Raw genomic sequence first — 25,253 nt, 5'->3', positions numbered from 1 at the left:
GGATTGGATTAAGTGAGACTGATCAGACCAAATGCTGTTTTTAATGTGCTTAATTAAATGGGAAGGAAACAAACAGCACAGTGGGGGCAGAGCGTTAGCTCACAAGTCCTTATTGTTTATGGTGAGCTTTGTTATGGAAAGAAAGCCAGCCCGTGACAAACCTAACTGCATCATCATCATCACCATCACATTACTTCATGGTTGTTGATGGCGATGTATAGGTCATATGAAGCTTTAAATAAACAATTATCGCGACCAAAGCTGCTACTATTATTTCCAGTTTTCGTCCAGGTTTGGGTGGTCTTAATTTGTAAGCACCCATAGTTTCTTATATAGAGTAGGAGTAGCTATCTGCGAAATGAAAAAGGGCTGAGATTACAATGATGCAGTATAAAAGGGCAGCTAGAGAGTACTTGCTTCAGAAGCCCTGGCGCCCTGCAACATGCAGCCAAGGAGTGAGAATCATGAAGGCTCCACTGATCTTCCTTAGTACCTCTGCAATATAATCTCTTGACACAACAGAACAATCATCACAAGTTGCACACCAGAATGGAATTTAACTCAGCATCAGCTGCTCCACTGATTGTGATGCCTTGGTGTCTGACATTCATCAAGTAAGAAAGTGAATCATGAGTTACTACCTCGCCTGGGATCAGCACTGGGATACCAGGTGGGTAAGGACAGATTAGTTCACCACAAATTTCACCACGGCTGTCCTCAATTCTTACTCTCCTCTTCTTTGTAAAGAAGGCCTCTCTTGGAGTCAGATGCACAGAGATCTTGTCTAATGGGCCACAGACACAATTTCCCTTCATAGGTTTGGAGCTATTTGCAAAGAAATATTTTTCTGATAGATGCTTTGCAGATTGCACAAGCTTCTCAACATCTTGCACTCTGGTTCCTAAGTTAACTGCAAATGTCACTGCTCGTGTGCCAACAAGCTCAGATACGATTTGATGACCTTCATATAAAATGTCATCGGCTTCATACCCCGATAATTGCAGATCTGAAGCACTAAGTGTAATACGCAATGGATCAATAGCAGGGAAATCAGAAGCAAAGCATGGCAAGTCCAGAACAGATATCCCTGGGATTATCATTAGCTGGTCTTTTGTTTCCAATGCTAGTGCTAATGGTTCATCAAATATATTTGTGTTCTTGCTCAGATGATCTCTTGCAGCATCCAGAGACGACAGTAGGAGGTAACTCGGGCTCGAGCTCTGGAGGACCTGAAGGCACTGGCTTACTTTATCTACATTCACTAGATCTCCAGCCATGTGAAGCATTGAGGACTGTGTAAGGGAGCACAGGACCTTGTGTGTGGATTGCGCAGCCAGGTCAGCACCTTGCTCAATTGCAGTGCTTGGCAAACTGTTATGGAACCTGAAATGTGCACCATGTGCCTCGTCAACTATTACTGGAATGCCTCGTGGGTGACACACACTAACAATACCTTGCACATTGCTGCATACACCATGGTAGGTTGGTGAAGTAACAAGAACAGCGCCAATCCTCTTTCCATCCTCCTCCAACTCTTTTGCTGCTTCGTCCACCAGCAATGGGGTTATACCACCAGCAATGTCCCACCCGGAATTATACTCTGGTATTATGTATTTAGGAACTGCACCAGACAAGACCAGTGCAGAGATCACAGAAATGTGGCAGTTTCGTGGTACAATGAGGTAGTCCCCAGGAGAACAGGTAGCCATCACTGAGGCCTGGATCCCACAGGTAGTTCCATTGACAAGGAACCAAGTTTTAGATGATCCAAACAATTGAGCTGCTCGCTTTTCGGCATCCAAAATCACACCTTTTGGTGAGAAGAGGTCATCAAGCTCCGGTAACTCAGGTAAGTCATGCAAAAATGCCCCTGGGCCAATAAGTTTTGACAAGGAAGATGGAGCAGCTTTTCCTCTATTGTGTCCTGGGAAGTGAAAGCAGGAAACATCTTGACTGGCAGTTAATTTCAGCGCGTGAACCAGTGGGGCAGTACCACCTTGAATGACTGCTGAAGATTCAGCTGGTGAAGCTTCAGTTTCAGATATTCTTGGCGTGCCCAATGAAGTGCCACATTGTACAACAGCATGTCGTCTGTGAGATTCCTAGGAGGCAAGGAACGTTGAATAGTCACATACAACACAATAGCTCAATGAAGATATGGTTCAATTGTCACAGGTAAAACTCACAAAGTATGTTCTAATCACGAGCTATTCTGGCAGAGGAACTACAGAGCATCTTCAATAAAAGTTGCAGTACAAAGGAGGCTGAGCATGAGAAAACAATATGTGGTAAACAATATCAAAATACATTTTAGAAGCAGTAAACCTACGAATTCGTAGTCGTCTGGTGGCTCATAACCTAAGAACAGCCACAGAGCAATTCCACAAACAGCTTGTGCCGCTTAGCAGAACATCTAGAGGACGAGGCCGAAGCCTGTCAGGCGCAGAGCCGGATGTCAGCAGGAGGGGATTTACCTTGTGAGGTGGGCAGCGCGAGAAGAAGGCGGGAGAGCTGCTGCCGGTAAGGCAGTGAGCCATGCTTGCTCGCTGTCGCCGCGCTGCGCTCTGCTGCTGCGAGACCACGAGCTGAACGGACGTGAGGCGACCGGGCTGGCTAACGAGAGGCCAGGCAGAGGTCCGAGAGGACGTCACCCGAGGCGACGCGGTTGACGCCAGCGCGAGCGCCCGGAGCGGCTCCTGCGTGGCCGGCGGCTAGAAGAGCTCGCCGCCAGTGCCCGAAGCCGACGACGACTCCAGGCGGCGAACTTGCATTATCGGAACTTTTTTCCGCGCGTGGGGCAAATGTGGCCCAGCCCAATATGAGCTGGCCCATACAGGAATTCTAAAGCCCATGTCTCCGTTTAGTCATGCTCATGCATGTGCGTGGTGTGGTGGATTCGTTTCAGTTTCAGTCGAAAATGGAGGCAGTGAAGCTACAAAGTAGTTGCAACTTGGTACAGATGTTATTTAATCTCTGCACGCCAAGAACTGACCACTCTGGTAATTAACTTATAATTTGGTAATTTAACTAACAAATTACTCATCGATACGCTAACAATCTCGTGGACTCGATGAGGCACTTGTGGGGCTCTCGGACGATGAACACCTCGTCGCCGACGGTGTTGTACAGGTCCTGGTTGCGGTGCCAGCGCCAGAGCGCGTGCGTCTCGTTCTTCACCTCCAGGATGCCGTGCCCGAAGCTGCTCTCCCTGTAGGCGCTGTACTCCGGCTGGCGGTCCCAGCAGAAGCTCCCGGCGGCCGGGCCGGAGGTGAAGTTGGCGGCGCAGAAGCCGCCCATGAAGGCGTCCGGCGTCGACGCCGGGTCCGGGCAGTGGCCGGCCTCGTCGGCGTGGCTCGTCGCCATCTTCTCCCGGTTGCCGCCGTCGCCCACCGAGATGTGCACGGGGCCGCACGGGTCCAGCGTGTAGTTGAACACGCGGTTCGATCGCTCGTACGCGTGGACCTGACGAACACCGCCCACCAGTGTTTCAGAGTTTCAGACAAAGTGAAGTGAAGTTTTCAGATAGTGAAGGCTTTCTTTGAGAAACTATGAGAGATGGCGAGGCTCAATTACATGGCCGGTGAAGACGACGTCGACGGCGTACGAGTAGAGGAGCTCCTCCATCTCCACCCTCATGCACTCGGCTTCCCTGTAGTGAGCCTTGTAGGTGGTGTACCAGGGCGCGTGCCATCCGGCTATCACCCACGGGGTCACTGACCTGTCCACCTTCGCCAAGTCTTTCTCCAGCCACCGGTATTGCTCGCCTGCTCGATCGGCCCCCAAATTGCTCATTATTGATCAGCACACATGTAACTTGCAATTAGAATTGACATGGACAATGGCTGCACAATTGGATGAGCAGCAGCTGCTTTGCGCGACTGAATAATGTTCTCTTTACTGAATTTTGACTCGTGAGTTAGCAGTTGTTCCTAAGAGATGAGATGGTGAATTTTCACCTGATTTCTTGTAGTCGGCGTACGACGCAAGCATGATGAAGTGGATGCCACCGACATCGAAAGAGTAGTAGAACGGAGAGAAGGATCCGCTCTCCTCTGACGGGAACGCGAACCTCGAGCTGTAGGCTGCAAACGTCTTGTTGTGAATCTGCTCCTCGATCTCATGGTTCCCTTCCACCACCATCATCGGAATGCTCGAAGTCACCGGCTCCATGTACCTGCATAAGCTCTCAACTCTGAATCCATACTAAACTGAGCATCCTGAACAAACTCTGAACAATGTTCTGAAGAATGTTCAGAGTTTCAGACAACTCAAAACAGAGTTACTACTCCCATTCATGGTAAGTTTGTTACCTTCCCCAGTAGTCCCAGCGCGGCTGGTAGGTCTCGTGGATGGGCGTGGACTTGGCGAAGGTGCAGGAGTAGCAGTCCGTCCCGGTGCCATTGGTGAGGTACAGGTTGGCGTAGCAGACGTCGCCGAGGAGGAGGATCAGATCGGGGTGGTTGCGCGCCATGTGCTCCACCGTGGAGGTGGTGTTGTAGGTGAGGCCAAGGTCCCCGACGACGGCGATCCTCCCCGGGTAGCTCCTGGGCCCGACGGCCGGCATCGTCCGGAACGCGTGGACGCCGCTCATGGCGTCGGGGATGGCCGGGTCGCCGCACCGGTAGTAGTACTTGGTCCCGGGCTCCAGTCCTCGGAGGCGGACATGGTGGATGATGCCGGAGGTGTAGTTCTGGAGGCCCTCGAAGGGGTAGAGCTGGCTGTACACGAGCGACTCGCCGGCGGCCTCGTGGAGGAGGGAGTCGACGGCGAGGCCGTAGCGCACGACGCTGCCCACCGTGCTGGGGTCCAGCGGCTTGACGGCGCCGCCCATCCGGAAATCCCCTGCAGATGAGTAAGCATCGTCAATCCAAGAACAGCCCCCCGAGCAATGCCAACACCGAGCTGATTGGTTCCAAGGATTAGGCCGAAATAATTGATTTTTGGAGTACCTGTAATCCAGGAGACCCAGGCGGAGGTGGGCTCGGCGGAGAGCGCGACGGCGATCTGCTCGGGCGCCCAGCCCGTGACGCGGCGCTGCACCCGCGGGTCCGTGTCCGGCAGGTCCACCGCGTGGCCCCTGTCCCCGAGCGGCACCGTCACCGGGCGCGCCGGCCCGAACAGCGTCGACGCCGGCTCCGCGGCCACTATCGCCGCCGCCGCAAGCAGCAGGGGCAGCAGTAAGGCCCGGCGCATTGCTGCTGCCTGCTAGCTTCCTGCTCCTTCGCCGTCGGGCTCCGGTAACAAGACAGATCGGTGGGTGGGGGGCTGATGGCGTCGAAGTGGGACGGGGATTTGGAGGGAAATTTATAAACCTCGCCGCCGCCCCGCAAGCAGCAGCGGCTTGAGGACGCGCACAGTTGCGTTGCGGCGGTGGGCCCCGGCCACCGCATGGCAGATTTGGAACGGCCAGGCCGGTCAGGCGGCCGGGGAAGAAAAGCAAGGCGCCGGGGAATTTTTTTTATTTTTAACTTTTTTAACTAATATTTTAAAAATACAAATATTTGCACGTTTGACACTTTTGATCGTGCTGATCCGCATGGCGTGACAAGAACACTCTGTCGCCCTATATGCAATGGTGTGACAAGATGTGCCACGCTCCGAAAGCTTGTCACGCCACTCCCGCCACCATGACAGCACGATCTTGTCACGCCACTCGGAGAGGTCTAACTTTAAAAAATAATAAATTTTTCATATGAACTTGGATGAAGATGATTTTTATATAAAAATTGTAGCTCTCGATGAGATCTACAACTTTATAGTTTTGATTTTTTTATTTGAAGTTGTTAAGATACATTAACAGTTGATCTATCCTGTTTCGGTCATCTCCAACTTGATTTTGTTCATCATGGTTCCGCTTAAGAAGTTCTATACAAAATATTATCTATAAAATTATAGGAAATAGATAAGACTAATATGTCATAAGCTACTGCAATAAGAATAAGATATATACAATCATCAGTAGGATTGTGCCCATGCGTTGCTACGAGTGTCAAAATATTTATAGTGCAACACATAAAGTATTTAACAAGACTATATAGTGTGATAGTAAGCACAAGTATATAAAATATGAAATTCAGCTAGAAACAACATAAGTTGCTAACTTCAAAAATGTCCATTCATCGTCGCCTTCATGACTTAATCACTTTCCAACTATAGCTAGAAACAACATAAGTTGGTGACTTATACATGATATTTGACACCTTTAAGCTAACTTCTTTTTCTTCCATGTTAGAAATACATAGATTGTACTTGTATCTTTGTATTTGCCGTTTCTACATGCTTAAGAAAAAGAGAAATATTTGGGCTTCTGAATATAACCACCTGACAACCTTTCCACCACTTTGAAAAATTTAGCTAAGTGTTGGGGACTCTTTATTCCATCATGGACCATCAAACTTAAAAGGTTTTTCCTCAAATTTAAACCTTGGCTTTCCATCATATTGATCACATTTAAAATTTAAAATTTCACATTTTACCCAAATTGACCCTTTTTTAAATTTCAAATTTAAAATACATTTAAATATGACCCATCTCCCTGATGATTTGCTACCTTTGTTTAATCTACACCAACATCATCATAGACAAATTCAAACATCTTAATACTTCGTTGGTCAAATTTTGCAGATTCCAAGCAATAGCGAGGCAGTGAAGACAACATCGAGTGAGGTAGTGGTCACAAAGCATTTTAGCCACGCTCAATTAATTATTGAACAATCTCCAACTTAACTGATATAAAAAAAATGGTGAACCAATATTTTTACTTTCATATAGTATCTTATTGCAACACTCCTGTGTTTGAAATTCTTAATCAAATGTTATTAAGGACAATAAGTGGATTATGAACTTGTAAGAGAGATCAAGTCGGTTTTGGTCAACTCATTTGAGAAAGGTAAAGTTTGGTCAAAAATCAAACAAAAGGTTCAAATTTTGGAAAATTTGGCAAAAAATGGAACAAAGAGTTGGAAGTGCATGGAACATAATGGAGTCATATTTGGACCAAGAATCAGATCAGAACGGTCTCAAATTTAAGGTCAAAGATGTTGAACAAGGTTCACTCTAACAAACCTCGGAAAAATTGTAAGTTTGAAAACAGTATCAAGTGACCAACTTTGAAATGGAATTCAGAGAGATTTTGTATATAAACTTTGGAAGTTTTTGGACCATAAACAAACGGATACCTAGTGATTGGTTTGTTCTAGTTGTTGACTAGAGAAATCAAGGATTTCATATTCAAATGAAAGCTCAAAGTTTGCAAGTTTGGACTATTTTGAATCATTTCTGATAAAACTGAATCGACAGCCATTTAACACTGAATGATAGCCTGAAATTGAAGGGATTACTAATGATAGCCTGAAATTGAAGGGACTACTGAAGAAACTAACATTAAAGTAGCTCAAGGCAAGCTCCGGATCATGTAAACCTATTACTTTCAGAATTCCTTATCATGTGTCCAAATTATTGATTATTTCTCTACCCATACATTCGGTATAGGAGTTGATTGAAATATAGCACTACCTAGCTATGCAACCTTTCATACCCAAATTTTATTATTTATGTTCCATATTTGATAATTATATATCTTTCATTTTAACTGTAGTAGTTTTCATATATTAATTTTATCTATTTCCTATAATTTCATAAATAATATATTGTATAGATTTTCTGTGGTGGAACAATGTGAACAAAGTTAAGTTGGTGATGCGAAATAGATCAGGCGCTTAATATGCTATCTAAAATTTAGATAAATTATTAATGTATCTTAACGACTTCAAATGAAAAAACTCAAAACTATAAAGTTGTAGATCTCGTCGAGAGTTACAATTTTCATATAAAAAAATCTAGATCCAACCTAGGAGTAACTAGATGGTTTTTCATTACGAAGAACAATTTTCATATAAAAATTATTTTCATACGAAAAAGTTATAATTTTTTTTAAAGCGAGACTTGTCACGTCGCTCCGAGTTAAACAAAAAAGTTAAAAATAAAAAAAAATTCGGCGCCGGGAAAGATCGAAAAAGAGTGCGTGCCTGTCAACGCGATGCTACGTGGCGGAGTCCGCCTCGAAAGTTGGTGCTCTGTGCTGATAAACTACTCCGGCTAGGTTACTCTACTCCTAGTACTGTGTCAATGGTCTGCCTGCAATGGACAATTTGTCCACGCCCTTGAGAAATTCCTTGCTCAGATCAGGACTCGAGGTCAGGTGATGTTGTGTGTTAACTGCGCTGGTTATCAAACCTGAAGAACTCCAAGCTTAGGGATGCTTACCGAAGCAAAGCTATCCATGATCCATTGGACTATTAGTGATCTGAAGGAAAAGAGCTAGAGCAGACTATACCGGTAGTGACGTCAGCGTTGGGTAGCTTGCTCTGGAAGGAGAGGAATATTCCAGCGCCCACAATGGAAGATGCCGCCTGCGCCGACCGATGGGATAGGCCTCGTTGTCCGGATGCTCCGGCCATCCATGGCGTCCCATGAGACTATGGTCTATGGAGCCTCCTTTTGGTTTGGTGTTTTCCGGCACCTATGGTCTATGGACCAGTAGCGTGGACACTTTTAGCCTCCATGCTACTACGAGTACTTTGCTTTGCAGCATGCACGAACCTCCCAATCAAGCTACTCACGTTCCTTCCCTTGCTCCTCCAATTCTCCAAAGGCTTTTTTGGCTGGCCGGAGTTCATTCATGTTTGCTCAGGCAAAGCCCTTGCTGCCCGTTGCTGCCTTGCCAAGCGTTAACAGGCCCACCGTGTTCGTGGGTGGGCCGCACGGGAATCCAATCAGTAGTGGGCCGATTGAGCCACACGCACGCGCCTGGGCCGTCTCGTCAATGAATGCCACCGGACACTTCCTTAACGGAAACCTAGGCGCGTCACCCTGATTTTCTATTTCCAATTTCTTCAGGCGGGAGAGAGAGAGCGAGCGAAATCCGAACGCCGCCGCCCGACCCGTCCGTCCATCCGGTGGTCCGATTCGCCGGCGCCAGCCAGCCGCCCGCGGCGGGGCCCGATGGCGACCAACTTCTCCTTCCCGGAGATGACGCCGGCGCAGATCGCGGAGGGTCTGCACTCCTACGACATCGCGCCCAACCCCAACCTCCGCGCCGAGGACATCGCCAAACCGCAGCCGGAGCTCCTCCCCAACGTCTTCTCCCTCTTCTTCACCAACGTCGTCGGGTAAACGCCCCCGGCCGCTCCCGGCTCCCCCCTCGCTCTCCCCTGCGCGTCTCACCTAGATTTGGGGGTCATTTTTGCTTATGCAGCGACAACCCCCCCGACGAGCAGCTAGGATTCGATGAGCTGCTGGTGCTCGAAAACCCGGAGCACCACTTGCAAGCCATGGCGCTCAGGCGCATCTACCGGAAGGCCCGGGACTTCCTCGACTCCATCTACTTCGGGGGCCTCACGCTCCGCGACTTCCTCCGCCCCCACCCACGCCGCATCATCGACATCCTCAGCGCCTTAGTCAACTACCTGCACTTCAGGCAGGAGAAGCTCGACGTCCTCAAACCCATCTCGCAAGAGTACTTCGAGCGTGAGGACCAGCTCACGGAGCTCAGGGCTAGGGTCGCCGAGGTCTCGTGCACATCCTTCTTCTTCGCAGTTCCTGCCTTCTGTCTGTCCGGGGGAAATTCTTAAAAGTTCCTCTCGCTGTTGTCTGCCTTTTTCCCCTCATGCAGCTTCAGAAGGCGAAAACGGAGCATGCCTACAACGAGCAGATGGAGGAGCCCGTGGTCCAGCAGCTCCAGGCGGAGGTCAACACCCTCAGGCAGAAGATTCAAGAGTACAACACGCATCAGTTGGCGCTGAGAAGTAGAGCAAAAGCTGTAGACGAAAAGAAAGAAGGGCTCCTTAGCAAGGTGCTGATCCCTGTCCCGTGTTGCCTTTTCTTCCTTTATTAGATGCTGCTTGGGCGATATGTTTTGTTATTCTTATGCTCTGTGTGATCGATGCCCCAATCAGAGGATCGCAATTCGCAAACATACTATGTTTTGTACGTGGCGTTGTATTCCAGTGTTGCTAGTGTTTCGTATGCCAATTTTGAACCTCATGTGAGTTACCAACCTGTCTTGGCCACCGTCCATAATCTTCTTACTTCTAGGTTCTAGCTTGCTGCCTTACTTACAACACTGAGTAGTTTCGTACTGCCCATTACATTATTTGGGGTATTGCTGATAATTTTTGTCAACAAATTGTTATCTGAAAAATAAGGGGTTTGAATATTCTGGTTATTGGTCAAGACTCCACCATGTTATGCTATCAGCATGTGAACAGAGCAAGTCTCACATTACATGTAACTAAGCATGTTAGGTCTATGCCTGCAACATGGACAGTTAGGAAGTAGTATGGGTTAACAATGAAATTAGTTGTTAAGTCATATGGTCAAAAGTGCTGTTCGATACCAACTGGATAACAAATTATGTTGGAATTAGTAGATTTTGTTTGGCCTAGATTCAGTTGCAGGCTTCTGGGTTGGAAGTTGGAACAGTTACTTGGCCTAGCCATAGCTGATTGTGAGATACCGTTGCTGGAATTATTCAAACCCACTTATGGCAACAAATCTGACTCGATCATATAACTTGCCACTGGTTTTGGTTATACATTGAATGCTGTATCCTGGTGTAGGTTGAAAATCTCATTGAAGTGGAGATACTGGAGTCATTAGGAAATACCCCTGTTGCTGTGGCTTTCTGACCACGAGAAGTGATAGTTTCATAGGCGCCACCTTCTGTAGGTTACAGGTGTTCCAGACCAAACCAGTCCTGGAGCTCTGAAAGTATGTTTACTTGTTTAAGAAAGTGGTCTTCCAGCATAATCAGAAGACATTCAAATTTTTAATCAGCCACTGACTGCTGACATTTCTTCCTAACTAATAAGTGGTTTTTAGCTGCATCGTCTTTACTTTGCATGTGGACATCGACCAGCTAAATTGCTCTTTTCAAATCAAACTGGAATGTTGATACTCTATACAAAGTAACACTTACATCATAATGTTGCATTCACTGCTTCTATTGTTTTTCTTGGCAGATCTCCCAAGCTGATTTTGAGCTGATCAAACATTCGCAAGAAAATTCAAAGCTATTATCCAAAATTGTTCAGTCCCCTGAAAAGACCCTGGTAGGCTGTTTCATTTATTTATTTATTTTTGTTGCTGGCATAAATTCTTCAGGAAACTTATCTTTTCATTCGAATATATTGGAATGCCTATCCTGAAAACCTGAAGGTTCCATTCATGGAAGGCATCCTGTAGTTCCCAGAATTTCTTTCCATGATAGAACAGCATGCCATGGTTTTCCTTACTGATTTACTCGATGCACCTAGGGCTAGTAAGGATGCTGCCATTCTTTCAGCTATCAGATTGACTTTATCACTGGACAGTTCCTTGTAACTATGAATGAATTATTCGTTCAACTTGCTATAGAAATCATCACAGGATGCGCTACCTTGATTCTTGCATTCATTTAAAAAATGTTCATTTTCCATAGAATCACTGGCGCTCATTTCTTTATGTGCTATGCATGTCTTTTCGATGTGCATAGAATGTCAAATTGATTGTCCTCAATCAGCTAATCTGCATCTTGCGTAAGCTGGTATAGTAACTATGGATGCTATTTTCTATGAAGAAAACCGTTGAGGAGAAGAAAGGAGTCCGTGATGAATTAAAGACCTTGGAGAAGATGGCGATGCATAAAGTCCAGGAGAAAAACAATACTCTTGAGATGTATACGAAGGTACTCTTTATGATGCACATTTTTTATGCCAGTTGGTGCAATAATTTCTCATACTTGTTAAAAACTTGTAATAGAATTTGCTATGATTTCTTATAAAAGTTACAGATCATGTGCTAGCAAAATAGTGTTTTTCTGGTTCTCATTTACTTCTCCGCGCAACACTTCAGGTCACTCTTTTCTTACTTCTACTGATGGGCCTTGCTCAAATCAGAAGAATCATTTGATATTTATTGTTGTTCCTTGGGAGGTTTCACCTTTCTTATTCCTGGATGCGCTCCATTGATGTAGTTGCATGATTATTATCTTCATTTCGCAGGTCTGTGACAAACTATCCAAGCATCTCTCCAAAATCTCTGCTCTACACGAAACAGTACGAATAGCTTTCTTGCACGCAATAATCACCCCCCCCCCCCCCCCGGCTGATTGCACGCTTGAGTATATTGGTCTAACAATGACTGTACAAATATATTATACCTGCTAGAGCACTGCTGCTAAAGCTTCTGAGAAGGATGTTAAAGCACAAAAGGCCAAGATTAGTGACCACAGTTTGGAGATGAAGACCATTCGCATTAGAGCTGCTGAATGGCAATCAAAAGGTTTTGCTTCTAAATTTGTACTGCTCAAGTACTGTTCAGTGAGTTCTTAGTTCAAATTTTCTAATCACATCACTGCGGATGAACATCTTGCAATTAGTACATGAAACTGAGGTCCGTCTCAAGGCAAAGGAGAAAGAAAGGGACCAAAGAATCGAAGAGAATAAACAGAAGATGACTACCTTGAAATCTGAAGTTGAATCAGAACTTAAGTGCCTTGCAGACAGAGAAAGGGAAATAGAGGAGAAGATTGCAAAGGTGACGCTTTTCTCCTGTTTTTTTCCAGCTATTGAAATTAGAATCCTTTCGAAATTACACCGCATGAGTTGCTGCATCCAACGTTTTACTGCTTTACATATTACCTGTGATGATACCTTGGAGGCTGATTAGTAGCTGTGGGCTTTATAAATGTAGAAGGAAAACGCAGGCTGTGCATCTAGTACTTGATTACCAAAGGCTGCAGGCTTCTGTCATCCTGTTTCTTTATTGTATTCCTCTTTCAGAATCACTGACATACTGTCCGCCTATCTGTGAACACAACACGCAGGCTGCGGATTTATGCTCCCAATCCGATTCGGTAGAGGTTGCTGGCAGAAAAAAACGAGAGGAAATCTATGCCACGTTTGAGCAAGTTTGTGAGACGGTACGCCCCTAGCTAAGCCTATTTGATTTCCGAAAAAGATACTCCGAGATGATAAGAAGCACTTGTTTCCGTGAGCTTGGCTGCTGATATAACATAACCTTTTCTCCAGGCTAACATGTACATGGATGGCATCGATCGTTCCCGCAAAGAAGTTGACGAAGCGAGTATGGCCATTATAAGCCAGATTGGCCCATGACGTGTCGACCAGTACCCTGCTGGCATGGATGTACATGTCTCGTAGTAATTGTTAATTGAGCTAGTGCTTCACTTGTGTATACCTGATTACCTGGACAAGTTTTGCATCTCGATCGAAGCTGCTCTATTCGAGTGTGGTCGTAACTCGTAATGTGCTTGCTACGATTATGTCAAAGCTTGCCCTTGCCTTTGCCTTGTTCCGATCACTGAGACCTTGAGTCCCTGACTGTTATTTTGACAGATATGTAACGGTTTTTTTTTGTTGTCAATTTTAATGGACATCCAGGTTCGTCCGATGAAAGCAAACGGCATGTGTTTTTCGGCTTGCAAACACTCTGTAATTTACTTTTTTGAATAAAGAACTATGCAGTTTACAAACTACTAGAGAGTTCACGGTTCCACGGCTCAATTTCGTATCCGGTGAAAGCAATTTTTTTTTGAAATAATAAAGCAAAAAAAATTATGTTTACACAAAGTCGGGCTGTCGGGGGCCCATTTCCGATCCGGTGGGACCAACTTGTCAGCCGGACGCTGACCTGCCTCCGCAGCCACGGCTTGCGTGCATCCCCTTTCCCCACCCTCCCAACCGGCCCGAGTTGGGGAGTCCCCGACCGTGCTCACCTCTACGCCGGCCACCGCCGCTCTCGTCATCCGTGTTCCTCCGCCTCCACCTATTCCGTCCCCGTCACGCGCACCGACCGCGAATCCTCCGCTGCCGCACCGGCCATGGTAAGCACCCCACCTTGATTCCATCATTCGCCTCCCCACCGGGAGCACTCAACCGTGAGATCTCGCTGATACCTGGTCTCAAATCGACGTTTGCCCGGGCCACCTACGTCTCTCGGCTTCAAACTGCTGAAGAAAATTTTTCGACTTGGCTGATTGTGCTACCTACGCTTCATTTGGGCGTGTGCTAAACATCAATAGCAGGCAGTACTAATGCGTATCTCTTCTCGCAGGCCAATACGTTGCGGTTGTACCTCACTTGCATCCGGAACACTCTAGAGGCGGCGATGTGCCTCCAGGTACCCCCTGTTTTTTGTTTCAGCTTGACCAGAAGTACCTGCGGACCTGCCATTCCTTTTACAATGCCCCTCCTGCTGTTGCTGTTCTCAGTTCATCAGAAGCGTTACTTAGGTGGTTTATGTTTTTGCTTTGCCACTAGAATTTCCCTTGCCAAGAAGTCGAGAGGCACAACAAGCCAGAGGTGGAGCTCAAGTAAGCCATGCTGCATACAGGAATTTCCAATCATTTTATTTTTTGATGTGCCACATTTGTTTTGACCAAATCTCCAAAGAGTTGTCAGTGCAATGGTAGGATTCTGTCGTGTCAAAATTACTTCCAGTGCCATGTTTACGCTAGAAACCTTGGTCCTGTGAATATGGTAACATATGCCTCTTTCTTTTCATCTTAGGTGCATTTCTGGGATCTGACGCATTTTAAATTCAAGTATAACTCTATGAATCTAATCATGTTAGAAATATGCATAGATTGCCCTGATTAACTACACGGAGTGCAGATTGCAGAAGTTAAAAGAAAACCATGTCTATCATTGGCTTCTCTGAGATGTCCTTGTCTGTATTATTTCTCTAGAGCCAAGAACTGTGCTTATAGAATTGTATAATTCATATCTGATTCCAGGTCGACTTCTGTAAGTGGTTAGATCTTTTTGCCCTTACTAATCCATCTTCATTTCTAATTCCTTATTCCAGGACGAGCCCTGAACTTCTACTGAACCCGGTGAGTGAGACTTATTTGGCAGGATCTTAAATTCAGTTTATAAGTTTTCATTATTGCCTTTTTTTTCTTCTTTAGAAACTGTGTATGAACCAACTATACTCTATTAGGCAAAAAAAACTGAGAACTAATGATGGCAGTACTTTCATTTTTAATTTGCAACAGGCGCACACTTCTACGATATCATGCTTAACAGCTTAAGTAAATTTGAGATTGGTTACTCAATGCTATATCATGTTTCATCATGCCATGATTTTTTATTTATGTTTTTATGAAAAAAATAGAAACGCAAATGATTGTTGATATTAGTTTGAGCATTTTTATAGGATACCTCTTAACAGAAGGTGGATTGTTGACAAAACAATTAATTGGCTGGTTACTTCCAGATGTAGCTTGCATGGTGTCTTTACTTGTATCCTTATTTTATTTGGATAAGACACTTAGAAGTTTTGCTCAATGTTTTCAGAATTGTGTGATTCATAGCCTATATTTGTGTACAGGTACTGATATGCCGCAATGAAGCAGAAAAATGTTTAATAGAGACTTCAATCAATTCAATACGTATAAGCATGAAGGTACTGTAGATATCCTTGTCGGCTGTTTCTATGGTTATTAGGGTTCCGTACTGCTAAAATTTAACATGTCCTTTGGGCCATACCATGATTTGTTTGTGTATATAACTGTAGTCTTTGGTAAAAAAAATTGAGTTATTTATGGTGCCTAATTCAAACTAATAAGGCAGATCCAAATGTCACAATTTATGGTGCCTATTCAGTTATATTTTGCATCTGCATGTGTATAATATATTTTTTGAGGTGATCATTTGTCATCTGGTATTCTGGTATATATATTCAAAGCTTCTGATTGATCTGACAGGTTAAGCAAGCAGATGAGTTGGAAAACATTCTTGCAAAGAAATTTCTTAGGTTTTTGTCAATGAGGGCAGAGGCATTCCAAGTGCTAAGGAGAAAACCGGTTCAGGTATCACAATTCCTTCTTACACCGATCACCTTTGGTATTGCTTTATGTCTCCAGTAGGTTAGTTTTCCCAGTAAACATGAACTGTCTGCAATTGAAGTCAATCTAGTAATGTCACTAGGCACAGGGATACACCATTGTAGACAACTGAATGATGGCCCATGATTTTTCGAACCTTTTTTAGTACTGGTTTTATTTTGTCATACACTCATACTATTAGCACTTTCACACATAGTGATCTATTCTGTCGATATAAATGTTTTCCCTTCCTGTTAGTTGCAGAACTCCAATTGTTTATGACTGAACTGCTATGTATGCATCGTTTACGTCTCAGGGTTATGATATCAGTTTTCTGATAACAAACTACCATTGCGAGGACATGCATAAGCACAAGCTCATAGATTTCATCGTGCAATTTATGGAGGTAAGATGATAAACAAGGAGAAAAAAGCCATTTGTTCTTATTCGCCATCAGTTTGCTGCTTTTACATTTGCCTGATAGGTGCAAACATTGCATTGTACTCTATGTTGGCATGTACGCGTACTCACATCATTGTGCTTACATGAACTTTAGGACATCGACAAGGAGATCAGCGAGTTGAAGCTATCAGTAAACACTCGTGGCCGGCTCGTGGCGACTGAGTTCTTGAAGCAGTTCATATGATGACTCAACCATAGTACTAGTCCGGTGCTGCTGCACGTCATGATCGCGGCCTGTAACTATGCCGCTGTTGCTCAGCTGCCTGATGTTTGTTTCTTCACTCTCATTTTTTTGTTGAGCGGGAGCTTTTGTAAATGCGTTGCAGAGGATGTATTCTTGTTTAGATCACCTGAATACCAGCTGACAGTTGATCCATAAGGAAAACTGAATTTATTCATTTGAGATGGTCTTGGTTTTTTTTTTCCTGCATGTTTTTTCGGGGCTGTTGGATACCGCGGCAGGTGCATGGCCAGTGGGTAAGCGGCCCAGGATGTGCCAAGTTTTAGTGTGTGATAAGAAACGCTCGGTTTCTGCATGTTGGCCCAGGATTCCATCAACCGTCATCCATGGCTTCGCCCTCAAATCACAGCTTGGTTGGTGCATGGCATGGGGTTCGGCACACATCACAGTTCAACATTATCCAACCACATTCTGGTTAACCTCATGCCCCATCGCATCATCACCCCTAGCTCTTAAAATACCTCCATACAAAAAAGAAAAAAAGAGAGGAAGAAACAAGAACTCTAAATACACTCCATCCTTGCACCAAGATCATAAGTTAGGAACAGCATGGACCCCGAGAATCACATAATTCTTCATTGGAAACAGGGAAGTGCTTGGCTCTCTGACGCCATCTGGTAGGAGTCTTGCTAATGAATAACTGAAGCTGCATGGACCAGCTTATACCTCAGCCTCTGCTAAGTAGCTGAGTCTGCAGGATCTGGTTGTCTTCCAGCAACCGGTCGTACTCAAGGAGCAGCTCCTCCGACTGCTTCTGCAGAGCGTTCACATGGGCCTCCGCTGCCGATGCCTTCCTCTCGTGTTCTTCGTTCTCGAATTTCAGCTTCTTCATGCTCTCGTTCAGCTTTGCAATCTCCCGCTGGAGCTTCTTCATTTCACCGGAGGAGTTGCCCTCCTTTTCACGGAGGGATTGGTTCTCCATCTGAAGTTTCTCGACCTCCTCCCTTGATGTGCTGGACGTTTTCCTCAGCGTCATGAGCTTTCGCAGGTAGTGGTGCAGCCGGTCGATTACAAATGCAAGGAATAGAGTGTATCCTACAAGGAGAAATAAAATGTGTGAGACCACCATTAAGTTATTAAAGAGATTATACGGTACTTCTCATAATGAAACAACAAACAGCATTGCCCTGAGCTTAAAATAGATGTGTTCGACATCCCCATCATAGTATAGGTTCTGTGGGAATTTATAATATCCTCTGAGGCCTGTTTTTACCATTTACCATTTCAGGTATGAATCTCCCTATGTAAAAAGATAAAATAAAGAAATGAAAACAAAAGAACGAGAAGACTACATTGAACCAACAGCTTCAAAGAAGCCAGATAGAATTATGCTTAAACCATGCTGTCATAGTAACTTTACTGGCATGGACCTGCTCTTCTGACTTGGAACATTCGTAGACAATCTAACTTTATGGTTTGTACAGTTGTACCCCATGGATCAACAAGTTCACGACTGCATAGATCAATATAAACTCTAAACAAGAACACCTCCTTCCCCATAAATACATAGAAATTTTATTTCATGCCATAGCATTCACAATACCTACACATATAAACACGTCATAATAGTTTTAACAGATCGACAAGCTTCCGATAGAAGCTCATGGAAATCAATAATTCACGTGTCTGAACCATGACCTAAGTTATCAGCCCCTTTATATTACTACTACTACAATTACTAGCCCTAATACCTCTTTTGTATAATATAAGCAGACTCTAAATGCCCAAGTATGAAATAGGTCCTCAAAAATAATACCAAATCTTCTCCATTTATTCCCCAAAATGCCAACCTTTGTAGCTTGCGCATCATAATTCTTAAAAATCTAAAAGTTATAACTAAGATTCCTAAGCCAAGAGAGCCACGCCGGAAATTAACTGAAATCACTAACTACGGCAAACAGTACTAGAGTAATTCCAAGGGCTGTAGATTAATTTTGGAGAAAATACATCTTATTTTGAGAAACCAACTTATCTGGCATCTCCCTAACATTCCTGAGTAAGACAGCATCCTTCCTAGATTCTACATACAAACTCTCGTCCTCACCCCACATACCATTTTCAAGACAACATTTTCCCAAGTCTTAAATCTTCATCACACACCACAGCTACTCAAAGTGCACGACAAGCTGGAGCGATGTATAAAACGAACTTGTATAAAGTTGGTACGTGATAGGAGTATGTTGTGCTAAAGCAAACCAATTTGCCACTGGATAGCTTACCTTGGGTTTCAGGTAAAATAACTATAGTTAAAATTCTAATAGTACTAAACAATCCCTGAAGAGCAAATCATTGCTGCAACATGCTATTGTCTTTCTTGATGCCTAGGTAGCAAGGGAATAACAATAGTCCAATGCAATGCAATCCAATAGGAATGCTCCTGTAGTATCCTAATAGACCAATATAATCTAGTTTTTTTTTGAACAGTTGACCAACCAGGTAAACAAAGGAGATGACTGCTGCTACTACTTACTAACTGGAGATTATAAAATCAGCTATCCTTAATCTACCTTTGAGACTAAGCAATTGGTTACAACTCAAAATCTGGATCGGGTAACCTGAATTTCTGGTAGTCAAGAACAAACTCTAAATTGGCAACTGAATCCAGATCATTTGGTGTCAGATTGCTACCTTGTCTACCACCTAGGTACCTAAGCAGAAATCAGCCAGTCACTAATTCGTCATTGCATCCATATACACTGGTTCATTACAAAAATGCTAAGCGGCTGGCATTACTGTTGCCAGTTAAAAATAACCAAGGGAGGGAGACGAATGCTCACCAATGAGGGATGCCTCGAGGAGGTGCGTCCTCCAGAGCACCTGGTCCATGGGGCTGACGGAGCCGAGCTTGAGCCCCCTGTTCTGGATCTTGAGGATGCTGGCAACGTCGGACATGAGGATCACGGTGAGCGTGCACGCCAGGGTCTTCACGGTGGCCGGGCCCTTGCCCGTCTTCACCTGGTCCACGACGCGCATCGCCAGCTCCCGCAGCGGCCCGACCTTCACCATGAGAAGCAGCGCCACCGCGCCCTCCGCGAACAGCACGAGGAACAGCAGCTGAATCATACCTTCGACTGGCTGCGGCGTCCCTCTCTACTACCAATCTGCTACGATTCTTCAACCCCGGCTTGGCCGCGCAAAGCTGCAAGGATTTCAACCCTCGAAAGAAACGACTTCGCTGCGCCAAATTCAAGAATGGCGCAGGAATGGCGGCGGAAAAATCACAGTTTTGATGGAGGGAGTTATCGGAGATGCGCAGGAAATCACCACCTTTCTTGGCCTGCGAAAAGGTGCGCCATCAGCAATCAGGAGACGAACCGAGAAAAAGGGGGAAGCAAACGGAAATTTCCGGGGGAATGCGGAAAGAAGCAGCTCACCTTGCCAAGAACCAGGCGAGAACTCGGAGCAATCAAGAATCAGCGGACTTCGGGCGAGGGTTATGGGTTGATGGTAACAGAAGTGGGAAAGGGGATCGAAAGGTGAAGGGTTAGAGCCAAAGACGGCGGCGAAAGGCGACGAGGAGGGCAGGGGTAGAGCGAGAGAGAGGGTAGGGAGTAGGAGTGTTGGAGTGAGAGTGTGAGAGTGCTGATTTCTTGGGCCCCCTTTTCTCTGTGTTTTTTAGCTCTTTCTTTTCGATTAACAAATGGTGCTTAACGTGCATACTCCGAAAGTTCTCCCGACATCCTTTACTTTCAAGGAATTTTATAAGGTATGAGCAATGCATTTGCAACTTTATTTAGACAGCCTTTTTCTGTAGTTTTACTGGTATATAATATTTTGGCTTTTTGCAAAAAGAAAAATAAAATTATCGAAAACAAGTGCGTTCCGTCGGAAGGAAAGGGAAATTCCGCGTGAGGTGGATCAGACATTTCTTTCATTGATGAATCTGCAGTTCAGAGTTCAGCAGGGGCGGACCTGCGTGCTGTCATCGACTAACTCTACCGTAATCCCATCATGAAAGTAGCAAATTTCTCTTTTATGCACACAAGATTGCAAGAATTTAGACCCCGATGACCCCAATGACATAGATTTCTGGCTTCGCCCATGGAGTTCAGCCGCAGTAGAGGAGTGACCATTGTATTGTTTTCGTTTCATTCTACGAGTGGCCGTATTGTTTTTCACAAACTGTTGTTTTTCCTGTTCGATCCTGTCTTATAGTAATGATTATTTTGCTTGATTCTGAAATGTGGCCGTATGGGAATCTGCAGCGCATGGCAGCGGAATTGATCAATTCGTCGCGATCGTCCCGTGGCACTTTATGGTCAACACCCCGTACTCTCATGTTCTCACGAGCAGTGGTCATCTTGTACCCTCGTCCAATTGACAATTCTTCAGGACTTGGGGGGCCCTAACGAAGAAATTAAGGTGCCGTTGGGACTGAATCAAGGCCATACTAGAGCAGATATCGTAGAATGTGGCAACCTAGTTATGATTATGGATACTATCAGATTACCTCATCTTAGCTGGAGAACATGCTTGGCTTCCCTCTTATCTTTTGGGGTACAAAAGTTCTAAGCCATTGTTAAATAAGTTAAATTTGATGCTGGACCCCAACACCTACTGCTGCAAAGTTAGCAGTAAAATGGATCTTTGTAGGCAGGAGCCTTTGGGGGCAGCTCATCATGACAGACAGGGACTACTCTGCTTTGAGGCAGGAAAATGCAGGATCATGGATGCATGCCAGACCCCTGTGGGCTCCCTAACATTCGGATTAATCAATTATTTGCCACTGCCTAACATTCCAACAGCCGCAACGTTTTTTATGCAACAATGGTAGGTACCTGAAGATGACTCCTCCTGGTCAACACATTGGTAGACTTTCAGACTTTGCCTCGCAGATTCTGAGCAGCAGTCAACAATACAGCAGCAGCTAAGCTCTTTTTTAGCTGTTGCTGCTTACCAGAGCTGACCTGGTGCTGTGGTATGGAAGCCTAACCATGTGGGAAAGGAAAGAAGAGCGCCATCACCATGATGGCAGCCGAGTTAAGGTGACAGGTATGCCGTATGTACGAGCCGTGCAGGACGGGAGCGAGCAGTGACCACGGACCACCACACCATCCACCCACCGCCCCCATTCGGCAACAACAGCAGCGGCAGCGAACGAGGGGAAACGGGCGGGCGACGACGAAGCAGCGGCAGCGGCAGCGAGAATCCGACGCCATAATGGTCAAACATGACCCTTCCTTTTCTTCCTCTCCCCTGCGCTTCAATTCTTTCTTCCTCGCTGGTCCTCTTTCACTCTCTCTCTCTCTCTCCCCCACGCAGTCTCGTCTCGTCTTCCTCCTACTCTCTTATTGGCCGCATCTTTTTTTTTCTTCTCTCTCCTTCTCTTTCTCCTGTTGTTGAACGCAGTAGTTCTTGCTTCGAATCCAGGTCGGGAGGGGGGAGGCGGCGCCCTGAGCAGCAAAGGAACCGCCTTTTGCACCTGTTCTTGGGGTCTTATCCGACGAAATGGCCGTAAGTTCTTGCTCTCGACTGCCCCCAATCCGCTGTGGTGTCCGAGGTGAATCGTGTCCGGATCGGTTTGATCCTGACTGCTTTTAGCATGTGGGATTTCTTGGAATTGCATACGGTTGGCAGCAGAGCTTCGTCGTTTCTCTCTTGCTTCCTCTCCGTGGCCCAAGAAATGTACTAATCTCGGATAAAATTAGTTGCTTTGTCTTTTTTCCCCCCAGTCATCAAGATCCCGGTTAGAATGTGTGGTTTTTGTAGTGTCCTGAGTGTTGCTGTGTGTTTATATCTCGAGACCAAGTTACTATGAGGATCAAAATTATCTCCGTTTAAAAATTGATCTTGTACTGGCCTGCAACAATACTGTTTGGGATTTTTCCCGATCTTAATAGCAGCTCCATCTTACTATGTTTCCATCTAATCGTGGTAAACATGGCCTGTGGAAAAGTAGTAATGGTTTGTTTGTTCTTTTGGATTGCTGTGATAATTCTTGTCGCCGTGTGAATGTATCTTTCGTGCTGTCCCTGCAGCTTTTGATGGATAAATAGATTATCTTAATATCTATGAGAGTGTGAACTTCACTGATATGGTACTGGGTTGTTAAATCAATTTGCCAAGCACTGTCTGATATGAATTTATTTATTCTACTGTGCCAGCATCAAGGAGTTCATCTTTGTGAAATGTGGCTTGTGATAGAGAGTCTATTACTCTCTTGACCTACTCCTATGTGTTTGGGATTTTCCTGATCTCAAGGACAGCCCCATGTTAGGATTTTCCATGTAATTTTGTTAACCGTGGGCTGTTGGAAATTAGTAATGGTTTGTTCTTTTGGATTGCTGCGTCAATTCTTGTCGTTGTCTGAATGTATATTAAGTATTGTTCCTGCAGCCTTGATGGATTATTGGATTCTCTTTATATGGAATTATGGCAGTGCGGACTTCACTTAATATGGTACTGGGCGTTCAATCATTTTTCAAACCACTGTCTGATAAGAAATTATTTTTTATTCTTCTGCAGCAGCATCAAGGGGTTCCTAAATTTGGAAGCTGGGAGGACGAGGGTGATCACCTTTACACACAGTATTTTGAAAATGCTCGTAAGGGTAAATCTCCTGGTCATAAGGGAGATCCGGAAACGCCCTCGAAGGATCCACCATCAGCTAAAGCTTCTCCCCTGAGGACTGGGTCAGATCCAGTGGTGCGAAAGCCCAAGGATGAAAGACGTGCAAGCAGAGAAGATGATCTTCGTCGTCACGAGGCCACTGCTCGAAAGCCATATGCTGAGTCACCTAATCATAAACACGGTGATCTTCATACTAACTATGATAGTGCAGCAAGAAAAACTGGCATGGAACGATCGCCTTTGCATCCTCATCACCAAGCAAGAGTTGTAAACAAAGGAGGGGTTTCATCTCCTTCATGGGAACGCAGGGGTTCATCAGAAGGAAACCGAGGAGCTGCGCCCACCACACCTGGAAGGTCCAAGATGAGATCAAGTGGGCATGGAGATGAAACGGTATAGTCTAATTTTTGAAGGCTCAACATAAGTAAACTGCACCTATGATATATTAAGTGTGCATTTGCAGTATGTCTTGTTTGTGTAATTTCTGAAGATATGTTATTTCTTGCATATACAGCCTGAGAGAGGATCAGCTGTGCCCAAGTTTGGAGAATGGGATGAGAAGGATCCCTCTACAGGTGAAGGTTTCACCGACATATTTAACAAGGTGAGGGAGGAGAAACAGTCTGGCGATGCTCCTGTTATCACCAGCGATGCAGGTTATAACCGCTCCAATCAAGGCCGCAAATATGAATCATCGGTGAGTCCGCTTCAGACTTATTGCCATGCTGGCTGATTTAAACTATATTTTGATCTAATGTACAGATTAAAGCATTTGTTTTGCATATGTTTTGTACTTGCATTTTGATGCTCTTCTGAAAACTGAAAACGGTGGTCACTTGATTTCAGAGCGTTGCCCCCTCGTAGTACTAAGCTCTGGAGTCACTTAGTTCAACTGCCTGATGCACACGCACCATTACTGGTTGCTGGTTTTAGCTATCATTGTCCCATGCTTAACTCTATTGACTAGACTCAAGCAAACCATGGCATAAACTGCAGTTCCTGAGCTGAATCACTGCAAAATATTAATTATACTGATAGCATTGTTACCATATGTTAGAAATAAAGTTCGGTGCTATAGTGGATGTACTAACTATTGACTAGGCATCGCTTTTTGTTGCTCTGTTTAGTTCCAATTAATCACCCATTACATTGTATTTCACAACTGACACGCGCCTTTTGTTTGGGTTGTATCTGAGGGATCTTCTTTGGCGATTGCTTATAGAAGTAGCTTTCTGGAATTCGATTATATTCAATGAAACACTAGACAATATGTTGAAAGAAACATTATAGAACCCTGCTGAATCCACTGTTCTGCTTGTTTGCAGGGTTGCTCGTGTTTCAGTTGGTTCAGAAACTGATGAAGCCGTCATCGAAGGTTGGATGAATCTGTGCTGATTGTATCATTGTCACATTAGTGGTGCCCCCATCGTGTTATCCCTGTTGTAATATTGTGTAGTAGCGCGACGTGCCTGAACATGACTTTGCGAACTTGAGGTTCAATAGTTTGAGCTGTTTTTGCAACCTGTGATCCGTTTTTCTCTGCAGAATCCTTCATACCCGCCCCGCTGCTAGCTTTTCTTCGTCGTTTTGCAAAATTATTTAAAAAATCTATCTGAGAGCTGCAGAACTAAGAACTAATAACATAAGTAGGGAGCACCACACAACCCAGCTTTGTTTTGAGTGGGGAAGTACTGACCGAGCGTTATAAACTCTTGCTTGTCTCATGTTCGTTTCAAATTTAGATGACATTAAAGATACAAATCCAACTACATTTCATAGGGGCAAGAAACCTCAAAACAATTTACTCTCACAAGGATATCTCTCTCCCTATGCCCACTGAGATTTTCTTTTATTACGCCCGGTAAGTTACAGTATGGGCAAAAAAACCAGATGGTGGCCCGAAGAACCTATGAAAGTTCTCAATTCAGCAGCCGAAAACTGAATAAACATGATCATATGTCATCCAATTTATACATTATGTATTTCTGTTGCACAAAACAATAACAACAGTTATGTATTAGGGACAGGATTTCGCCAAAAAAAATATTAGGGACAGGGCTCGAGAACAAGCACATAAACAAGTAGCAAGGT

The 25,253-nt window shown here is 44.9% G+C and overlaps 6 protein-coding genes across 9 annotated transcripts; 3 read left to right on the top strand and 3 right to left on the bottom strand.

Annotated features, from left to right (window-relative positions):
- Positions 1–216: 216 nt before the first annotated feature.
- Positions 217–2,774, bottom strand: LOC105913629 (arginine decarboxylase-like). The gene is made up of 2 exons (XM_012842998.2): positions 2,475–2,774; positions 217–2,102 (listed from the first exon to the last, which is right to left on the bottom strand). The coding sequence occupies exons 1-2, from the start codon at positions 2,535–2,537 to the stop codon at positions 531–533; spliced, it is 1,635 nt and encodes a 544-aa protein (XP_012698452.1). The 5' UTR covers positions 2,538–2,774; the 3' UTR covers positions 217–530.
- Positions 2,775–2,905: 131 nt separating this feature from the next.
- On the bottom strand, positions 2,906–5,387 carry LOC101756633 (purple acid phosphatase 15). Its single transcript, XM_012842999.2, has 5 exons — positions 4,950–5,387; positions 4,311–4,842; positions 3,957–4,174; positions 3,574–3,764; positions 2,906–3,462 (listed from the first exon to the last, which is right to left on the bottom strand). Exons 1-5 carry the CDS (start codon positions 5,191–5,193, stop codon positions 3,040–3,042), a joined length of 1,608 nt encoding a protein of 535 aa, XP_012698453.1. The 5' UTR covers positions 5,194–5,387; the 3' UTR covers positions 2,906–3,039.
- Positions 5,388–8,857: 3,470 nt separating this feature from the next.
- LOC101756192 (probable kinetochore protein NUF2) lies at positions 8,858–13,462 on the top strand. Its single transcript, XM_004981000.2, has 10 exons — positions 8,858–9,170; positions 9,257–9,569; positions 9,674–9,853; positions 11,022–11,111; positions 11,618–11,725; positions 12,042–12,095; positions 12,207–12,321; positions 12,419–12,576; positions 12,866–12,961; positions 13,071–13,462. The coding sequence occupies exons 1-10, from the start codon at positions 9,004–9,006 to the stop codon at positions 13,155–13,157; spliced, it is 1,368 nt and encodes a 455-aa protein (XP_004981057.1). The 5' UTR covers positions 8,858–9,003; the 3' UTR covers positions 13,158–13,462.
- A 261-nt stretch (positions 13,463–13,723) lies between these two features.
- LOC101755389 (actin-related protein 2/3 complex subunit 4) lies at positions 13,724–16,754 on the top strand. The gene is made up of 8 exons (XM_004980998.4): positions 13,724–13,885; positions 14,116–14,181; positions 14,322–14,374; positions 14,869–14,896; positions 15,394–15,468; positions 15,770–15,874; positions 16,206–16,295; positions 16,446–16,754. The coding sequence occupies exons 1-8, from the start codon at positions 13,883–13,885 to the stop codon at positions 16,533–16,535; spliced, it is 510 nt and encodes a 169-aa protein (XP_004981055.1). The 5' UTR covers positions 13,724–13,882; the 3' UTR covers positions 16,536–16,754.
- Positions 16,755–16,923: 169 nt separating this feature from the next.
- LOC101755796 (B-cell receptor-associated protein 31) lies at positions 16,924–20,158 on the bottom strand. Its single transcript, XM_004980999.4, has 3 exons — positions 19,967–20,158; positions 19,370–19,869; positions 16,924–17,627 (listed from the first exon to the last, which is right to left on the bottom strand). Exons 2-3 carry the CDS (start codon positions 19,653–19,655, stop codon positions 17,260–17,262), a joined length of 654 nt encoding a protein of 217 aa, XP_004981056.1. The 5' UTR covers positions 19,656–19,869; positions 19,967–20,158; the 3' UTR covers positions 16,924–17,259.
- A 1,441-nt stretch (positions 20,159–21,599) lies between these two features.
- On the top strand, positions 21,600–24,688 carry LOC101753636 (RPM1-interacting protein 4). 4 transcript variants are annotated; one of them, XM_004980993.4, is made up of 5 exons: positions 21,600–21,755; positions 21,963–22,046; positions 23,061–23,555; positions 23,677–23,859; positions 24,488–24,688. In XM_004980993.4, the coding sequence occupies exons 2-5, from the start codon at positions 22,041–22,043 to the stop codon at positions 24,518–24,520; spliced, it is 717 nt and encodes a 238-aa protein (XP_004981050.2). In that variant the 5' UTR covers positions 21,600–21,755; positions 21,963–22,040; the 3' UTR covers positions 24,521–24,688. The 4 variants fall into 4 exon arrangements, with proteins under 4 accessions (XP_004981050.2, XP_004981052.2, XP_004981053.2 ...); XM_004980995.4 differs by having other exon boundaries at positions 21,601–21,755; positions 23,058–23,555; XM_004980996.3 differs by lacking the exon at positions 21,600–21,755 and adding an exon at positions 21,777–21,816 and having other exon boundaries at positions 23,058–23,555.
- Positions 24,689–25,253: the final 565 nt, after the last annotated feature.

This window comes from Setaria italica, chromosome IX (assembly GCF_000263155.2).
Source record: "Setaria italica strain Yugu1 chromosome IX, Setaria_italica_v2.0, whole genome shotgun sequence".
NCBI classification, from domain to species: Eukaryota; Viridiplantae; Streptophyta; class Magnoliopsida; order Poales; family Poaceae; genus Setaria; species Setaria italica.
This window is presented reverse-complemented; position numbering and strand designations above follow the sequence as displayed.

What these genes read in the sequence shown, in the direction of transcription:
- LOC105913629 (XM_012842998.2), bottom strand. Translation starts at nt 2,537, where the DNA reads ATGGCTCACTGCCTTACCGGCAGCAGCTCTCCCGCCTTCTTCTCGCGC. An exon ending in CGCGCTGCCCACCTCACAAG is followed by an intron (nt 2,103 to 2,474) that starts GTAAATCCCCTC and finishes CTTGCCTCCTAG; the next exon opens with GAATCTCACAGACGACATGC.
- LOC101756633 (XM_012842999.2), bottom strand. Translation starts at nt 5,193, where the DNA reads ATGCGCCGGGCCTTACTGCTGCCCCTGCTGCTTGCGGCGGCGGCGATA. An exon ending in CGCCGACTACAAGAAATCAG is followed by an intron (nt 3,765 to 3,956) that starts GTGAAAATTCAC and finishes CCGATCGAGCAG; the next exon opens with GCGAGCAATACCGGTGGCTG. An exon ending in ACGTCGTCTTCACCGGCCAT is followed by an intron (nt 3,463 to 3,573) that starts GTAATTGAGCCT and finishes GGTGTTCGTCAG; the next exon opens with GTCCACGCGTACGAGCGATC.
- LOC101756192 (XM_004981000.2), top strand. Translation starts at nt 9,004, where the DNA reads ATGGCGACCAACTTCTCCTTCCCGGAGATGACGCCGGCGCAGATCGCG. An exon ending in AGTCCCCTGAAAAGACCCTG is followed by an intron (nt 11,112 to 11,617) that starts GTAGGCTGTTTC and finishes TTTTCTATGAAG; the next exon opens with AAAACCGTTGAGGAGAAGAA. An exon ending in TTGAGCAAGTTTGTGAGACG is followed by an intron (nt 12,962 to 13,070) that starts GTACGCCCCTAG and finishes CCTTTTCTCCAG; the next exon opens with GCTAACATGTACATGGATGG.
- LOC101755389 (XM_004980998.4), top strand. An exon ending in CAATACGTATAAGCATGAAG is followed by an intron (nt 15,469 to 15,769) that starts GTACTGTAGATA and finishes TTGATCTGACAG; the next exon opens with GTTAAGCAAGCAGATGAGTT. An exon ending in TAAGGAGAAAACCGGTTCAG is followed by an intron (nt 15,875 to 16,205) that starts GTATCACAATTC and finishes TTTACGTCTCAG; the next exon opens with GGTTATGATATCAGTTTTCT.
- LOC101755796 (XM_004980999.4), bottom strand. Translation starts at nt 19,655, where the DNA reads ATGATTCAGCTGCTGTTCCTCGTGCTGTTCGCGGAGGGCGCGGTGGCG. An exon ending in CCTCGAGGCATCCCTCATTG is followed by an intron (nt 17,628 to 19,369) that starts GTGAGCATTCGT and finishes TTCTCCTTGTAG; the next exon opens with GATACACTCTATTCCTTGCA.
- LOC101753636 (XM_004980995.4), top strand. An exon ending in GTGGGCATGGAGATGAAACG is followed by an intron (nt 23,556 to 23,676) that starts GTATAGTCTAAT and finishes TTGCATATACAG; the next exon opens with CCTGAGAGAGGATCAGCTGT. An exon ending in GCCGCAAATATGAATCATCG is followed by an intron (nt 23,860 to 24,487) that starts GTGAGTCCGCTT and finishes GCTTGTTTGCAG; the next exon opens with GGTTGCTCGTGTTTCAGTTG.